Source organism: Ambystoma mexicanum, chromosome 1p, assembly GCF_040938575.1.
Source record: "Ambystoma mexicanum isolate Mex_15411 chromosome 1p, UKY_AmexF1_1, whole genome shotgun sequence".
Lineage (NCBI taxonomy): Eukaryota > Metazoa > Chordata > Amphibia > Caudata > Ambystomatidae > Ambystoma > Ambystoma mexicanum.
Genome location: NC_090921.1, coordinates 189,870,537 through 189,890,333, shown reverse-complemented (window position 1 = coordinate 189,890,333; position 19,797 = coordinate 189,870,537). Strand labels below are relative to the sequence as shown.

Below are 19,797 nucleotides of genomic sequence, written 5' to 3'. Positions count from 1 at the left end.
GTGTGGGAGAGAATACGGAAGACTTTCGGCTTACACTATGCCAACTTCCTACCCTAACCCCTTTCGACGAGTATAAGCTTGGATAGTCACAATGTATTCCTGTTCAGAAAATGGGAGGAAATGGGCCTGGCTAAGATGGCGCCACCACAGCATCCGATGCCTCTGATGCCCTGACTACCAGCCCGCCCCTGCCGCAAGAAGATTGGCAGAGCAGCATCCTATTGGTAGCTTGCAGCCAGAGCCAGCAGGCCTTGCCGGCAGGCCAGATGCAGGAGGGCCCAGAAGAAAGGCTGCTTCCTGTCGGTGCCTGTCTGGGCCTGGAAGCCTGGGAACATGACTCTGATCTCTGCCCCCTCACAACTACGCTGAGATATTTGCTACCATGCGGCGGCACCCCCACAGCAACCGACATAGGTAACTCCTATTATGATATACACAAGCCCCCCTATGCTTGTCCTGATTTGGCTCCACCTATCCTGCTCTGGCACAGCGCTTTGCCCCCACAAATCGAAGTAACGACACTGCCCCCCTTGGTGAGTACACACGCTTCTGCAAACTATGCAACACAGCAGCAAGTACTCTCACTCCCAGAGCGTCAGGCACCCTCATCATGGCACTCCAAAACATTGCGTGAACCAAGCACGCCACAACAAGCATCGGCAGTGAAATCTAACTTTACTCCTGACCAGCTCACAAATAATCAATCCTCATTACCTACCACTCCACCCACAAGATGCTCTTTTAATTATGAGCCAGTTTTTGGCCCTCCCCCCTCCAACAGACCTCCAATGTCGCACAAAGTGGACCCCCCCCATCACATTCCTTCCAGCCTTGCATCTTGTTCGGTGCGCCGAATGCGCTTGATAGTTCTTCAATATCGATGCATGATTGACCTAATGTGACTACTACTTACCACTTCCCATATTTGGACAATTCAACATGTGACTTTATTGATTGCAATAGGCCGCCTGCATTATCCAATACTTCACCCATGTGCTACTCATATTCTGACTTGGCTATGTGTGCTTTATCTTGGGTTAACAATATACGTGCTCCACTGCTTTCCAAAGCCTCATATACCTCAACGCTTGCTAATACTATGTGTATTCCACCTGCTGAGTATGTATTGCATGTCTCATTTGACCACAAAGGGCCTCATCACGAGTTGGGCGGTAGCCCCGGCGCTATTACCGCCGGGGCTATTAGCGCTACCGCCTAACCCCCCGGCCGGATTACGGGTTTGGCGGAACGGTTGGTTCCCATTCCCCATTGGGCCCATTCGGGAAATCCTCATTCCCCATTGGGCCCATTTCCCGCCGGCAGTAATAGCGCCGAAAATCTGCAAATTTGCTGTGGATTTGCCTCCAGCTCGCCAATCTCGAAAAAACCAAGCCCATGATCTGGCAGACCCTTAAATGCGGCGCTAATAGCGCTACTGCCGCATTTAAGGGTTACTTCCAGACTCGTGATGAGGCCCAAAGTGTTCACAAATATCCCACCTGAAAAGAATGTTTCGATTGTCTCACCTGATCACAATGCATCACCTGTAACATGGCAGACCTTACCTGTGGCCCACTCGCTCTCACCACCCCTCTGGTGATGCTCCCACTGTACCTCCTACAGTCCTGACTGCCACTACTAAGGTTACCTCGAATGACCTTGCTCATGATCAGCAAGCCCCCACTGAAGCCCTGTCCAACCCATACACCTACTGCATGGACACCAACATACAGTACAGTCCCACCCACATCCCCCTTGGCCTCCTGTACAACCTCGCCCTATCTCAACTATGCCATGCGCACATCCTCAAGCACCCCAGCTCCTCTCTGCCACATGATTGCCCGACCCCCTGCACTACCACTGCTCATGCATGCCTTGCCATCTATGCTACCCAAGCCAATGAATGCCCTGCCACCCATGCTACCCAAACCACATATGCCCTGCCACCTACGCTACCCAAGCCCACGTATGCCCTGCCCCCTGCGCTACCCAAGCTCACGCATGTATTGCCACTTGCACCACCCAAGCTTGTGCATGCCTTGCCACCAATGCTACCCAAGCTCACATATGCCCTGTCACCTGCACTACTCTAAACTCAGCATGCCCCGCCACCTACTCTACCCAAGCCCACGCATGCCCTGCCACCTGCCCTACCCAAACTTACGCATGCCTTGCCACCTGCACCACCCAAGCCTGCACATGCCTTGCCACCTACGCTACACAAGCTCACATATGCCCTGTCACCTACGCTACCCAAACCCATGCATGCCTTGCCACCTATGCTACCCAAGCCCACGTATGCCTTGCCACCTGCGCTACCCAAGCCCACATATGCCTTGCTTCCTGCGCTACCCAAACAAAGCCTTGCAAGCCTTGTGCCCGCCTAGGCCCTAAAACACAAGTACCACCACTCCCTCTCTAGGACCCTGCACACACCCGACTCCCCACAGACTTCATCCCCCATTACAGCCAACCCTCACTCCCCGGAACACCTTCCGGCTTCAACAAGCCTGCCTACCTCCCCTACGCCTCCCTCTCTCACCACCCAGAACAAACCAATCAAATGTGCCCTTATTAACATCAGATCCTTAGGCACACATGCCATAGAAGCTCATCACTGAATCTTGGCTACATAGTGCTCAGGCCCTATGCTCAGCCTTGCCGTTCCCCCAGCTACTCGATCCACAGAACTGATCATATCAATGCCATAGGTGGCGGAGTCGCAATCATCTACAAATCTGACCTCCAGCTCCACACACTCCCCCTGACCCTGAGGGAGGGATATGAAACATTACTAGTCAAACTCAAGACTAACTCCCAGACAACCTTCACTATTCTCTTTCTCTACCATCAACCTAACGCCTCCAACTCCCCTGACTCTGAAATCCCCCTCCTCATAACACCTTTCCTCAAACCAGCCACCAAATGTATTATCTTAGTTGACTTCAATCTGGGGTTCAACGACCCCCTTGATCACAAAGCATTGGTCCAAGCCCTACACAAAATGAATTTCTCACAACTTATATCTGCACCCACCCATGTCAAAGGGCGTACCCTTGACTGGATACTTACAACTAACTCAACTATCAATATTTTGCATATCGTCCCAGTCTCGTGGTCCGGCCACTACCTGATCGAATTTAATCTACACCTCTCGAACCTGGTGAACATCTCCCAACTCCACCTACCCAAAACCTAGCAAGAAGTCTACGTATGCTACCTCACAAAACACTCAAACCAACATTAGTCCCCTACATCGAGGCATGGCCCTCCAACTGCAAGAACCCCAGAGCTCTTGCCAACCACTATCATACCAGTCTCCTAGTCATGCTAGACCAATATGCGCCCCTTAAATAAGAAAACACTGAAACCTTTTAAACCTACCAACATCTGGTACTCAGATGATGTAGTCATACTCCGGAGGCAAAAAAGAGCCTTGGAGCATCTCCATAAGAAACACCCTGCCACCAAGAATGCTACCCTTCTCTCCTCCACCACTAAGACCTACAAGGATGCAATTCTCGTGACAAAAGCTGCCTCCTACGACAATACAATTAGTATGGCTAGCTCCAATATCAAGTAACTTTGTTCGCCATCCTACACGAATTAGAAAACCCTTGTCTCTCAACCACTTCAGTCCAACCCAACAAAGAGTGGAGCACCACCATACAAACTGCACTTACTAATACAATCAGCCTACTTTGCGACAAAATAACGAATAAGAAAGCCTCACTAGCCGCCAAACCCATGCACCAGCTCCTTCCAGCACTACCCAATCCTAGCCCTCTGCAGGAACCAATCCCTAGCTTTGCATTTCACCTGGTATCCCAAGAGTCGGTCCTGGCCACCATCCAGGCCCTCAGACCCTCGAACTGCAAAGGAGACTCCTGTTCTGCTTACCTCAAAGCTTTGTGCACCCACCCTCCCACCCAACATCACAGAATTTGTCAACTCTTCTTTCAAATCATGTGAAATACCCACTACTATTAAAGCTGCCCGGGTGACCACTAAGTACAGACCCATCACTACGGTATCCTTCCTGCTTAAAATCCTAGACCGCATTGCTTACCTACAATGCCAGCAATTCCTTGAACAACTCTCTCTCCTTGGCATCAGACAATCTGGTTTTCGACCTAAACACAGTACTGAAACGGTCCGTATCAACCTCAAAATGCAACTTGACAGTATTACGGACACAAGTAATACTGCCATCCTACTCTTCCTAGACCTCTCTGACGCATTTGATCTTGTGGACCATAACCTACTTTTCCAAAACCTTTCTAAGATCTTTGATTTCTCACCTGAGGCAGTCCGTTGGATCAAATCCTTCCTCAGTGACCACACCTAGAGTCTTCATTGACAACCACTCCGCTGACCCCATCCCCATCGCCCCTTAGTGTCCCGTAAGGCTCTTGCCTTTCCCCGACCCCCTACAGTGCCTGCACCAAACCCCTCTTTGACATTCTTAACACCCCAGGAATCACCTACACCAACTTTGCAAATGACACGCAAATTCTCACCTCCCCCTGTCTGGCAACAACACCAATGACTCTAACACCATTAATGAAGTCTTTTGCACCGTCCAGTCCTAAATGGCTACCCACAACCTCTGCCTCAATGACGAGAAGACAGAGCTACTCATTGTTGGCACACTTGCTCACCTAAAAACCCTTGACTTTGCCTACACCTCATTCAACATTGACAAATCTACCATTCCTGTCCTCAAGCATGCAAAAACATTGGGGGCCTACCTCAACGCAGAACTATGACAAGACACGTTAAGGCATTGGTATCCTCTACCTCCCACACCGCAAAACATATATCCTTAAGTAGACAATTCCTGAGTCCTAGCAATTGCCTCACACTTTCTAGAGCCATCATCCTGAGCAAACTAGACTACGGCAATTCTCTCTTCAAGGGCACATCCACTACCAACCTTGCAAAGTTACAACTGCTTCAAAATAAAGACCTGCGGGAAGCCCTGGACCTCCGCAAATCAGCTCACATATCTGCAACCCACTGAAACGTCCATTGGCTACCAGTAAAAGTGCGTATTGATTTCAAAACCCTGACATTAGCTCCCTGCTGCATATACAATGAAGCCCCCACATACCTCAAATATTCGATCACTCGATCCACCTTACCCTAGCGGTCCCACGCTTAAAATCTACAGTGGCACTCCCTCCCACCACACCTAAAAAATGACCCATCCTACTCTGCCTTCAAGAAAATGTTGAAAATGTGGTTATTCAACAAGTACGACTAACCTGTATGTATGAACTTTCTCCTTACTTGTTAACATTACTCTGTTACCACTCCGTGCAAACGCTGTGATACCCATGGATCTGGGTGTTAAACAAATGTTAATATAAAATAAAAAATGAATATCTTCTGGCTTCAAACCAAACAGTCCTTAGAAGAAGCTGGAGTATGGAGATATAAATGGATCCCTATGGAATGCTTGCTTGGTATTTATCCCATCCCGGACAACAATACAAAAATAGACATATAGTCAAGCTTATGAACCTGGCATGCATACTAGCTAAGAGAAGGATTGCTATGGCATATCAATTACAATCAGTCCCAATATATACGATGTGGTGGGACGATATGCTGAAGTGGTCCTCTGTTGAAACGGCAGAGTGGTATAGGGCCTGGAAGAGAGGTATTTGAGAGCCCACGACGCACCTGGATGCATGGAAGGATTTTTTGAGGGCAATGTTCTGTCCTTCGGATGATAGACCCCCTTGAGGTGATGGCATTGATTATACATCTGTTTGTGACATTTTCTATGATGATGTGGTGGGTTCGATCTGTGTATAATATGTGGTATATACTGCGCTGCGATACCCATGACTTCTTACCCCACTGATCAGCCTACTTATTATATGGAGATCCGGCAAGATTGACTCCTGCTGCTCATTGTGAACTTATTGTTGTATTTTATGCCCTGTGGTTATATTGGAATATGTTTGTGATGTTATTTCCTTTTGTGATCCGCTCATGAGATGCTATGAAACTATTAATAAAAAGATTTTAAAATAAATGAAAGCACCAAGGTAGAACAAATACGTTAGTGTGGCTTTTGTTGATAATGGGGAGGGGAGGCGGGTGTGTCATGGTCTGGTGGAGGACATGTTGCGAAAGTAAAAATGGTCTGTAGGATTTAACAGGGGTGTGAGGAGTGTGAAGATAAGGGTCTGGAATGGAAGTATTGAGCCTCTCTCGATTTGAGGTTTCTAGACAGGGAGGAGGATCCTCTGGGGGAAAAAATGGCATGACTTTTCCTACCTATTAAATATAAATACAAAGGAAAAAATACGAGAAAGGGTGTCTAATAAGAAGTGTGATGAGCGAGAGAAGAGCAAGGAGAGTGTGAGAGAGACAGAAAAATATGAGAGAGAGAGAAAAAGAAAGAATGGGCGTTGACCTTTATAGGGATTTATATACACATGCATTAATTGGTTCAATTTACATTGTTTCCACAAACAATCAAGGCAAAAAGGCTGTGGTTTTGCCGCTGCAATCCATGTAAAGGATGCGGGTACACCCCTGCACCCCCCAGACCCATCCCCGCAGCCCCGCTCCCCTTAAATGGTATAATGGGGTACACCTTAAAGGCAACATATTTGCTGCGCTTTTATTACTGCATACCATTTTGAACTCTTTCTTATCTGTCATATCCCCTTGATTTAAGTGACATCCAGTTTTGCATGGTGTTTATTTTTGCGCTTAAGGCAGAAATGTAGAACAATGAAAAAATAGGCAAAATGAACTGATGTGAAATTACCTCTGCCCGGTTTTTACTTACATTTTCTTGCATTATATGCATTTATCAGTTTCCTCCCCTTTTAGATTGGGGCATTAGGTGGCAGCGCCAGCTATAGGGTGACACTATTGCATTAGAGTACGGATAGTGAGACATGGCATCATATAATGAGGGCAAGAAAGCTTGAAGGTGTTGTTTTATTATTTGTCCACCCATTGACTATCCATGGCCATGCTAATCCCTATGGCCATTCCGACCCAGTTCCTACCCCTCCCCGCCCAAAATACCTCCTCATGGGAACTCTTTGAACTTGCTTTAAGCTAGCCTTACCATCAAACGTTGCACTCAAAGTGCCAGCCAGTGTTTTTTCAAAGCAGTCTTCTGAGAGTTAATAACTTAATTGGAGCTTGAAAACGCACAACTTGGTGCAATAAACATTTCTTAACCAGGTCTGGCTTTAGTCACTCGATTTATAAGCACTATGCATGTCCTTCACTGACGTCCTGTTAAAAACAAGCATTGGTAAAGCCAACAGATTTGGATTGTGTATAAGTATTAGGCAGTTGCCATGCACTGCTATTAGATGCCGAGGTACTCGCACCATTTTGCACCTGCCACCAAAAGTGGCCAGTTAATACCACTAGGGCAGTGCCTGGAAAGTACCTTTCCATGACTACACAATAGCCCAAACTGTTGGCATTGCCAATGCTTGTTTCTGTACTGCTCTGCCATTTTTAAGATGAAAAAGCAGAAATGCTGAACTGTATATAAGATACAAATTGACATAATATGCTTTTGTCTAAAAATGTATATGCAGCTCCAGGCAAGCAATCATGATCTGGATTGCATTGTAAATAGCTTAGGTCAGAGGTCTGCAACTTTTGACTCTCCAGATGTTTGCCTATCAGCCTAGTCAGCATAGTTATTGGGGAGGGATCGTTTGAGACGTAGTCCCGAACATCTGTAGAGGTGCAGATTGCAGACCCCTGGCTTAGGTTTGGCTATTAGGTGGTGCTTATGCACCACTTATACGCCAACACTATTGTACTGAAATACAGCGTTGGGAGTGATGACATGCAAGGACGGTGACACAGCATGTGGGCAGTGTTTGGTTATTTATCCACCCATTGCCTGCCATGGCCATGCTAATACCTATGGACATGTGCACACCCCTACCCGCTCAAACCAACCCAAAACACTCCTAGAACCTCTTTGAGCTAGCTCCATCAAGAAGTAATATCAAACTTTGGCCTACCAGTGTTATTTTTGTAAGCAGTCTGCGAGAGTTAATTGCCTAATTGCAGCTTTAAATGTCCTTCTGGTGTAATAAATATGTCATAAGCAGATGTGCACTCAGCCACTTTATATATGTTCATTGCACTGAATTCTTGTTAGTAAAAAGCCTTGATAAAACCAACAGTTTTAGCTTGTGTATAAGAATTAGGTCTTTGCTATCATAAGCCAGGTAATCACACGATTTCTGAGCTGTTGCCATCTTATGGTCAAGCAGTACTGTTATGGAAGTGCCTGGCAGATTCCAATCCCATGCCGGCACAAAAGCCAAAACTGTTGGCTTTGTCACTGCTTATTCGAAGAAGAGAGCCAGAGAAACGTGTTGTAATGTAAGACTGCGTTCTTACTTCTGCATGTTGCTCAGCTCCACTCGCACAATCAGTTCGGTCTTGGCAGGCATGTTCTTGAAGACGTCAGCTTTAAGCCGTCGCAGCATGTGTGGCCCCAGAAGGTCGTGAAGCTTCTTAATCTGGTCCTCTTTGGAGATGTCAGCAAACTCTTCCAGGAAACCGTCCAGGTTACTAAGTGGGTAGCAAAAAAAGAAGTGGTTTAGAGTAAGAGCATGATAAATTAACTGTAGTGGGACATGAGCTGTTAAGTGCCTATATCAGGTGCCCTTAAGAACAAATTAAAACATACACAGAAGAAACAAAATTGAGCTTCTATAACATTTCCACTGCGGTAGCAAATCACCAAGACCAATTCATATAAATATATACATTTTAAAGAAAATGCACCCTACCACATGTCAAATGGACATTTTACCTTCGAAAAATATTTTACAATATCCAGAGATTTTAGCGCCGTTTTTAACTCGTTTTTATAAATGCTTAATTTTTAAATAATGAAGTGGCAGACTTATTGAAAAATGTGACAGTTACCCCGCTGCTAAAAAAATGTAACCTTAACCCTACAGTATTTTTCGAACTATAGACCAATTACGAATGCTCTCTTTTTAGTACAGATAGTTGACACGATTGCAGCCACTCAATTTCAGCAATACATCGAGAGATCTAACATCCTTCATCAACGTCAGTCCGGTTTTAGATCCGCCCATGGGACTGAAACTGCAATGTTAGATCTACAGACAGAAATGTTACACATAGTGGAAGATGGCAAAGCCTGTTTGCTGATGTTTTTAGATCTCTCTGCAGCGTTTGACCTTGTCGACCACTCCAAATTGCTAAAACTCATCTAGGAAAGTGGGAACTGCTCCCATAACTCTGTTAAATGGTTACGATTGGTCCTAAAGTAACAGGAAATCAAAAATGACTTGGCAAGACGGATCTTCTGAATTAGAACAGATCACTTGCGGTGTCCCGCAAGGAGCTTGCCTGTAGCCTGCCCTTTTTATTGTATTTTGCAGATCCTTATGTGACCTTCTTGAGTCCTTGGAACTGTATTTCACAAACTATGCTGACGATACTCAACGTTCATTTAGACTAAGTGGAGACCACGAACAGGACACAGAATTGATCATGTCCACCTACCAAAAAATCTACACTTGGGTGATGTACAATGGTCACTGTTTAAATGGAAAGACAGAACTTTGGGTCTTTGGTTCTGATAACGCAAACGCAAGAAATAAACTTGGAGTGGTCTATGAAAAGTGGTGCATTGATCAACATGTAATCCACACAGTCAACAGTGTCAAAACATTGAGGGTTACAATTGAGGCAACTCTTAAAGCTGACGCTCAAGTCGCTATTGTGACAATAAATATTCACTATTTTCACTGGCATATTCGCCAAAACAAAACCATTTGTTTCAACAACCAACTGCACCACATTGGTAAGAGCCCTTGTCTTATCAAGATTAGATTATTTCAATGCGCTACCGGGCGGAGCAAGCAAACACTATCAAGAGATTACAGATTTTGCAAAATGATGCCGTATGGATGGTACGAGGTGTAGCCAAACACAAGCATATCTCACAACATAGGAGATCTCTACACTGGCTTCCTGTTGCAGCCAGAATTGAGTACAAAATCGATGTTCTAACCCACAAATGTATGTTTAGTGATGCACCTAGTTACCTCAAAACACTTATTTCCGTACAATCCTCAGACAGAAATACTAGGTCTAAAAACACCATGCACTTGCAACGACCAAGTGCATCTCGTGTGATGGGGAAAGAAAGTTCTTACCCAGTCAAAGCTTCTATAGCTTGGAATAAGTTTCCTATAGATCTACGATGCCAGAGAAATGTACTTGTTTTTTAAAAAGCCATGAAAACCAATCTTTACTGTTAATTTAGCATGTCACGTCTTTTTATGGGACCTCACTGCTGCTCTACTCTAGCTCTGTTCTCCGCGCCTTGATGCCTACAGGCTTGGGCTCGTTACAAACAAATAAATATATATTACACAGCCACGCTAGTGGCTGTGTAGTTATGGTTAAATTGCTGTTTCCATAGGAAGAGCACTTTTTGGGCGGCTTATAACTTCGCTCCCCCTGGACGAATCCTCACCTAACTTTACAAGAAAAGTATATGGGCCACTCTGAATTGTTTTGCAAAGTTTGGTGATGTTTGGTCCAGGGGGGGAAAAGTTATAGGGGGGTCCAAAAACATATTTTTTTCCCATAGACTGAATGGGGGAAAAACTTTGCGCATGCCTACAGGCCAAACTGCTGGACGGATTTTCACCAAATTTGCGGCAGAAGCAGAGGGTTTGGTCCCGAAAAACGTGCTTTTGTAAATTTGATGACAATCCATCCAGTACTTTCCTTTAAAAACGATCGAAAAGTATGTCTCTAAAAATTAGTTATATCTATGTCCGCTCCGCGGTCACACTTCCCTGTTCGCTCCGCGGACATGATACCGATTGGCTAAGGGGCTGGCGTCATGACCACGGACACGCGACGTCTCCGCCGATTGGCTGCAGTGAGCCATGATGTGCGTCAGGTTGTTTGGATGCGTCCGACATCTTGGATCCGCCGACAGCGCGGCGGCGACCAGAGACGAAATGCTGTTTCCGAAACTGTGTTCATGATGTATTCCCTATGCCCGCCTTGTCCGGTAAGTTTGTAAGTACTGAAAATGAGGGGTCTCATAAGGATAGTACTTCAGTCCGTGCTGTGCGCAGGCAACTTGAAAGTATTCTAAGGACACGCGTGGTGTCAGCGAACATTAAAATTGGGTACATGCTGTACATATTTATTAGTATGAGTGTGCTCCTCATTTATACGCCACCAGGGTGGGATATGCCTCGGTGGTTGTGGCCAGGGCCTACAGTCTTGGTTGCATGGCCAAAGGCCATGCACCCAAGTTGAAATTGATAGGTAGAGAAACTGTAAGCCACTATGGGTGCGATATGCTGTGGTAGTTGTGGCCAGCACCTAGAGTCTTGGGTGCATGGCCAGAGGCCATGCACCCAAGATCTAAGTTAAAAGCACTAGAGTTATTAGCCACTACGGTTTTCATTCACTAGACACCCACACCTTCAACTATTTATGCCCTTACACCCAAGCCTCTAGCCTCTGGGTACAACCAATGCAGCATATCACAGCTTCAGATACACCAGGCCATGCACCAAACAACAAACTGCAATTATTTGCCACTGCACACCCATACATTGAAATATCTATGGACATACACCAAAGACTCTAGGCCCTTTCAACAACCACTGCAGCATATCACAGCTATACATACACCCGTATTATCGACCATCAAGGAGTTGGTTGTGGGAAGGACGTGCAGTCTTGGATGCATGGCCAAAGGCCATGCACCCAAGACCAAATATGTACGTAGTGCAGTTATAAGCCACAATTGGAGTGATATGCTGTGGTGGTTGCGGCCAGGACCTAGAGTCTTGGGTGCATGGCCAAAGGCCATGCACCCAAAAACAAAGTTATAAGCACTGGAGGTATAGGCCACTATGGGTTTTACATACTGCACACCCATACATTGAAATATCTATGGCCTTACACCCAAGACTTGGAAAACAAACATGGTGTCTCAGAGTCACGCCGAGACACAAATAGGTGCACTACTAATACAATAAAGACTGCAAAAATATTTGTTGTATCATTAAATGTTATTGAATGTCAAACACATAAATCATAAACATATAGTTTTTTAATTTACAGATCAAATTGATTCGTAACAATCAGTATAAACACTTTCAAAAAGTGGACATTCACATAAGAACAAAATTCAATTTAAACAAATTCGGATAGTAAACAATGTTCAAAATCACAGTAGACGTAACACAAAATAAATCAATGTGTTTCAAAATTGTAATTATCTATCAGTTTTCAATGTTGGTAGAACTTCATATAAATGTCACGATATCTGGACCAGGAGTCTTGTTAGTGATGCTTATTAAAACATGCTCCACTAGTCTTATTACTACGCGTTTCGGGCTAATTGCCCTTCTTCAGGTAATAGATATCGTTGTATGTCTTCCTATAAATTAATAAAATTAAATATGTCAGTATGTTTTAATACTCGCTATACTTGTGAAAGTAAATAATGAAATTTAAGGAAATAAGAATCTTTCTAGAATTCCATACACTAACCTGTGTCTTCTACACTGATAAATCAGATACATACGCTGTTGTCTGTCGGGGGCCTTATTAGCCCCCCTGAAAACAAATCAAAGTTATAGAATTAAGCTTCAGAGATTAACCTCAGAGCTTCATACTTGACATCAATGTATTGTATGTACCACATAGAAGATCTGAGGCGGGACATTACGCTAAAAGGCACAGTGTCCCGCACAGTAAACAGGTCTTCCCAGGTACAGGAATTAAATGTAGTTGTTCATGAATCATCACTATTAACCTGGAGCTCACCTATGGATGTTTGTAGAGCCCTAAAAAGGATGTGTTCAGTTGGCTGAGTACTCTGTGAGTTTAAAGAAACTCCAACTGTAAAAGAGATATGCATACAATTGTCACCTCTCTGGACCATGCGATTCTAAACTAATCGTTCTAGAGTCACATAAAGACATACCTGCGAGTGACTCGAATAGGATTCCTTCTGAGTTGGCAGGATTGTTTGTGTATGGATAGAGTTGCGGGTGATTGCCTGTCTGAGCCTTTCAATCTTTCACCACCAGCGGTTTCAATCCCTGTTTAGAAAGCAAGGTACACGTTGCCAGTCTGCTTTAAATTCATGTACACTAGTTAGTATTACCAAGAGATATAGTTCCCAGTAGGTCTTTACCTGTTGCTGATTAATTTCACTGTCCAAACTCAAAAAACACTGCCGTTATTTCATCCCGCGAGTCTGCAATTTTTCTGCGCATCCGGGATATTCGTATTATCCAACCTGGCAGTTTCGAATTCCGTCACCCCCTTGTGTATACACAGCAACCCGTCTACAGCGACGTAATGGTAAGCCGTTCTTATTCCCTTTTCACCACCCGGAAACAAACATGAGTCATTCGTTCTGGGTTAGTTTCCTGAAACTAGACCTTTCACTATACTTCCCCTGAACTACTTGCCCAATGCCATCTTGGAAAGAAAAATGGCGACTATTTTCTCGAGGAAAGTTTCGAAAGACATCACTGCATTCTCATGTACACCATGGATTAAACAGTGGTAATGGCAGTTTTATATTGTACTGCTATTGTTAGAACTTTCTATTTGAGACCACTTTCTCTCATCAGATCAAGTGACATGGAGAGCAATACTGTGTGCATCCTAGCCTAAACTTACTCTCGATGTTACATGGTTTAAACCGGCATCTTACAACTCAATGATCCATACACCACTGACCTCATCAAGTCTGGCCAAAATCTTTCTCGTAGACCATTATAACCAAGAGTTTAGTTCGTATACTGTATGCATATAAAAAACAAAAGACATTTTTCTTCAATCACAGTTGTTCTTTGACACCTCAGATGTCATTCAACTCACAAGCCAATTCTTTATCCTTATATCGTAACAGTAATGTATTACCACCATTCGTCAAGAGATCTTGTATAATATTATAGATTCCCTGGATTCTCATGAATTTCACAATCCTATGGCATCAGATTTCACAACATATCAGATCAGAAGAATGTATACAGGATCATGGCAAACAGTATCTTGAATTACAAAAAGCAGTATTGGTCCCATTCGAGGTTCATTCCCCTAGGGAACATTGAATCCAAATGCTCGATCCAATATGTCTCTCTTTGTTGTAAGCGTCCTTGAAGGTTGCCTCCTCTTCTAGGTAATACCACATGTTCAATAATGACAAATTGCAATTGGGCCACAGAATGTTTGAAATCTTTGAAATGTTGCGCAACTGGGGTTTTAACTGAACCTGTCCTCACATTGGATTTATGTTCGACCCACCTTTGTTTAGCTTTTCTGCCTGTAAGGCCCACGTAATACTATCCATATGGGCATCTTATCCCATATATGACACACTTTGTGTCGCACGTTGTGGTGTGTCTAAGGAAGATCTTATTACCATTGTGTGGGTGATGTATATAGTTGCCTCTGATGATGTTGTGGCAACAGTTACAGTTGTTACAGGGTAAAGTACCTTTAAATAACATCGGTTTTACTGTTTGATATCCAAAATCTGATTTTGTTAGATGGTCCCTTATGGATTTCCTTTTGCTGTATGCAAACATAGGTGTTGTCAGGAAGAGTTCTTGTAATTTTGGATCCAAGGTTAGTTTCCCAGTTCTTTTTAATGATTTTCTTGATTTGGTGGCTTTGTTGTGAATATGTGGTTACAAATACCAACTTCTCCTCTTCAGTTTTTCTGTTTGTCTGTAATGTATAAGATCTAGACATCCCTTTACTTTTGTAAGGTCCTGTTGAATGCGCATAGGATCATATCCCCTCAAAAGGAACTTCTTTGTAAGGTCATTTTCCTTCCTATTAAACTCTTCGGATACTATCCGCCTGTATCTCAACAGTTGACTCAGTGATATGCTGTCCACTGTTTTTCTTGGATGGAAACTTGATCCCAAAAGTAAACTGTTTCTGTCAGTTTGTTTCGTATAGACGGTTGTCGCCAATTTGTTTCCCTCAAGGTACATCAAGACATCCAGGAACTCTAGTGATGTAGTACTGGTCCTTGATGTCAAGTTATTCATGAATTCAAAAAAGTTTTGCAATTCCAATTCAGTACATGACAAGATACCAAAAAGGGCATCAATGTATCTGACATAAAATTTCAAATACTTCTTCCATAATGGGTTATTGAGTACCTTTGTTTCTTCCAAATATCTCATGTATACGTTAGCTTAACTTGGGGCCATCGCCGCACCCATAGACGTACCCGAGATTTGAACGAAGTATTGATCTTCAAACATGAAAAAGTTATTGTTCAATACATTGTAAGTAGCTGTATTACAAATAACTTATCACTACCTATTTCATCATGGTTACTCAAAAGTGTCCATTCCATTGCTTCAATTCCAGATTGGTGTGTAATATTAGTGTACAGACTGGTCACGTCCATTGAAAAAAATATATCTGTATTTGGTACAAAATCAACTGATTGAAGTTTCACTAAGAAGTGGTTCGTATCTTTCATATATGAGATGCCGTTTTGAGCTAATGGTTGAATGATCTTGTCCAGATATTGTGCTAGTGGTTCCAATAGACTGTTAGAGGCTGCAATTATGGGACGTCCTAGAGGATTCTGTAAATTCTTGTGTATTTTAGGAAACACATATATCACTGGCATAATCGGATGTAAGTTAGTCAAGAAGGCTTTAGTCTTATCTGAGATGTATTCTTCAATTTCTGCCTCGTCAAGGACTTTCTTAATGATGGCCCTCACTTGTTCTGTAGGGTAATTCGGAGCCTCTAAATAGGTATCTCTGTCACTCAATTGTCTAACAACTTCCTCCTTGTATTTAATAGTGTCAAGAATTACCAAGGCTCCGCCGTTGTCCGCCGGCTTAATAATAATGTCAGAATTTTGCCAGAGTCTATCCAATGCTTGTTTCTCCCTTGCTGTCAAATTCGTCCTTTGTTTTTTCTTAAAATTAATTTTCTTCAAATCATTCAACACTGATTTCTGAAAAGCTTCTAATGTACAATTCTGTACAGGGGGAGAGAAGTTGCTCTTAGGTTTCATCTCCAAATATTCAGAATTTTGTCTGCTTTCTATTATATCAATGGAGTCAAAGAACACTTTCAACTTCATTTTACGCATCAATTTAAAGAAATTATTTTTTTCTTTCAACAATGTACTGGTATAATGGGGTACAAATGATAGACCTTTCTGTAGAGTCTGTCGTTCGAATTTACTCAATTTATATTTTGAGATATTCACGACTAAGTCTTCTTGACTAATGGGCTGGATTTTTTCGGCTGACTTTTTTTTCTTGCTTCTTCTGACCTTAGCCGGCCTAAAAAAGAGTATGTTGGATTAGAAGTAGAATCCGATCCCTTAGATGTACTTGGAGTTTGACCTCCCAGAGTTCGGTCATTCTCGATCGGTTGTTGTGGTTCAGCAGCTTCTTTAGCAGCTTCTGGTTCTGTACTGGACGCGTCCGATGTAGTCGGTGGTGTGTTGCGAGGATGTTTATTTCTATTATTCGGTTGTTTGTACCCTCTTTGTGTATTCAATTGGTTATAATATTCTTTCCAAGAATAAACAATGTCCATATTATAATCGAGAGTATCTCTTCTAAATTTCTGGATCTTTTTAGTTTCTATACCTGCTTTGTAGTCCTCCAATTTAAGATTAACTTCTTCCAATAGTTGTGTTAATTCTTCTTTTGTCACAAATGATGTTAGTGATTTTTTAACAGCTTCAATATCAGCTTCAATCGTGATCAATGATTTAGATAACTCTTCAATCGTTAGTATGATCAAATCTAATGAGCATTTATTTAGGATAAGCCTCCACCTTTTGATGAATTCTGGATTCTCCTTACAAAGGGTTGGTTCAAGTTCAATCCTCAATCCTCTAGGTATTCTTTGTGATCTGAAGTATTGGGACAATGTTGTGGCATGTAGTCTTTGATTAATTTCACGTCGTATTAATCTCTCTAATTGAAGAATGAGTTCTTCAGGTTTAGCAGAAGAACCTAACTCTTTTTCCGTTAGTTTTATTAATTTCAGGATCCGATTTGCATCATCTTCAGAAAATGCTAATGTTTCTGCTCTATTTGTGGTTAGAGCCTCTATTTTGGAGAATGACATGCTCCCCAGTGAGGGATTAGAAATTACCTTGTGGTTCAACCCCTAGTATTGGTGTAGCAACTACGAACAAAACTGGCATGAATTGGTTGTAGAGGTGCACTCGTATGTCACAATTCAAAGATGGCTATGTCAAGCAAATTGAGTAAGTAACCAAATAATTCTAGGTGCTTACCTATTAGATCTGTGCTTCCAGATCTGACAAACATTGAAAACAAACATGGTGCCTCAGAGTTACGCCGAGACACATAGGTGCACTACTAATACAATAAAGACTGCAAAAATATTTTTTTATCATTAAATGTTATTGAATTTCAAACACATAAATCATAAACATATAGTTTTTATGTATTTACAGATCAAATTGATTCGTAACAATCAGTATAAACACTTTCAAAAAGTGGACATTCACATAAGAACAAAATTCAATTTAAACAAATTCGGATAGTAAACACTGTTCAAAATCACAGTAGTACGTAACACAAAATAAATCAATGTGTGATGTTTGGTCCAGAGGGGGAAAAGTTGTAGTGGGGGTCCCAAAACATCTTGTTTCCCATAGACTGAATGGGGGAAAAACTTTGCGCGCGCCTACAGCCCAAGTCGCTGGATGGATATTCACCACATTTGAGGCAGGGGCAGGAGCTTGGTCCCGAAAGTGTGCTTTTGTAAATGTGGTGACAATCCGTCCAGTACTTTCCTTTCCTTTCAAACGACCGAAAAGTATGCCTTCAAAAATTTGTCATATCTATGTCCGCTCCGCGAACACACTTCCCTGTTCGCTCCGTGGACAAGAAATTGATTTGGCTAATCCATAGCGCCATGTCCACAGACATGTGGCCCCTTTACTGATTGGTTGTGGAACAGCGTGAAGTGCATGAGATTCTTTCGTTGCGGCCGACATCTTGTGTTTGTGTTCTGGTGTACACACTGTCGGTAAAGTAGCAGTAGATGCTCAATATACGGCGAAGAATCACTGCGTCTGTCTTGCAATGCTTTAACAATACTATTGCTGTGAGAATGGCGTCCTACAGTTTAAAATCTGAGACAGCCACCTGCACTATTTGCTGCCAACAGTAGTTCAGCACGTGTATGGGAGTAGCGGTTCTCATGAATGGATTCTGATATGTTGTTGCAAAGTGAGAATGTATTTGCATTCTGAGTGAAGGTCACTTGCTCTGCTTTTTTGGTTTCGTGCTCAGTAGGGCCGCGCATCCAACTGAACCCTTAAGGGTCCATTGTTTTTTGACCTTGAGCTACAGGGAAAAATCAGTAAGAACGCAGGGAGAGAAAGTTTGCAACACATACCATTTGATAAGGTTATGTTTCAAAAATGTTTGTAAGGCACATGAAATATGACTTCACGAAGATTCTTTGGGGCAAAAACATTGATGTCTGACTTTACCTAAACCAATGGAACCGGTACATATCATGTAAGTTTAATTTTGACGACTACACATCGCACGGAGTTTGAATTTTTATATTACCAGAACATTATTTTTGACAATATTACTGAAATATTACCTTTCTATGCAGTTGTTATTTTTTTCCCCCTTACCGAGAGTGCAGATTCTCCGCGTTTTCAGGCTATGCGTTCATTCAACCTTGTTGAACGCTAATATTTTCCCTTTAAAATGTCCTGTTTGGCCATATCGGTTGCCGTATCACTTTGCACGTTCTGTTGGGCTTCTCAGAAATCACGAGGTGGCATTTTCAAATGCTTGCCCATAACTTTTGCCTTGGTATCTGCAGTAGGATCTTTGTGTGTGGTTGTCATTTTTTTAAACTTATATAGAGTGCAAATTGTTGGCATTTGTAGGCTGTCACTAGCTTTACCCATGTTGAAACCTACTATTTACTTAAAATTTTATGTATGAGAACTTCGATTTGTGTCTTAGTTGCCACGTTCTTTTTGTCTTTTTTTAAATTGTTTGGTAAAGGTTGGTTATTGATATGTGTTTTCTTTGAATGTTCCAGACCAGCTACATCCTTCTATACTGTGCATGTCATGGTTTCCAGATGCAGAGTGAGGGCTTCTTCAGCGGCCAAATGCAGCTGCTCGTGACCGGCTGCCTGCCTGTATTAATTCTGGGGGATGATCGCGCCGACCCACTTTGTCCATACGCTGAAGTGTCCATTAGGAGTAATAAACCATCTTTTACGGTGGTGTAGCCGAAAGGTCATGGCGACATTTTGACAATCATTGCGCAAAGGGGTTGCTTTATCGAAAACGCATACTTTGTGTTTTGGGAAAAGAAGAACGTGTGCTTCACCATTAACATTTCCGCTGACGACCGAAGAAACAAATTTATTATGTGATTGAAAATGGGATTACTCTGATGTTCTTGCACAGTTTATTGTGAAATAAAAGTACTTTACAAATTCAAAAATGTTACTGTTTCTTTTAAAAACGAGTGTATTACTTCAAAATGTCACGTGCTACGTTGTACGTTCCTGTGTGTTAACTTTCAGGTGCTGCTTCACGGTACGTAGGTGCTTATGAGCGCATTTGGCTATGCTGCAGAGGAACATCAATGAGAAAGGTACTGCATATCACTGTCATGTACAGGCGTGCAAGCAGGGCTAGGCAACGGATGCATGGCCCTTTAAGAACACTACAACCAGGTG

General features: G+C 42.8%; 1 protein-coding gene across 14 annotated transcripts in view; it reads right to left on the bottom strand.

Annotated features, from left to right (window-relative positions):
* The window catches only part of CHD3 (chromodomain helicase DNA binding protein 3), a 2,755,261-nt gene that overhangs the window by 1,710,501 nt on the left and 1,024,963 nt on the right, over nt 1–19,797 (bottom strand). For all 14 annotated transcript variants that reach the window (XM_069646310.1, XM_069646296.1, XM_069646309.1 and 11 more), the window contains exon 19: nt 8,410–8,583. In XM_069646310.1, coding sequence (XP_069502411.1) covers nt 8,410–8,583 — 174 coding nt within the window. The remainder of the gene's footprint in view (nt 1–8,409; nt 8,584–19,797) is intronic.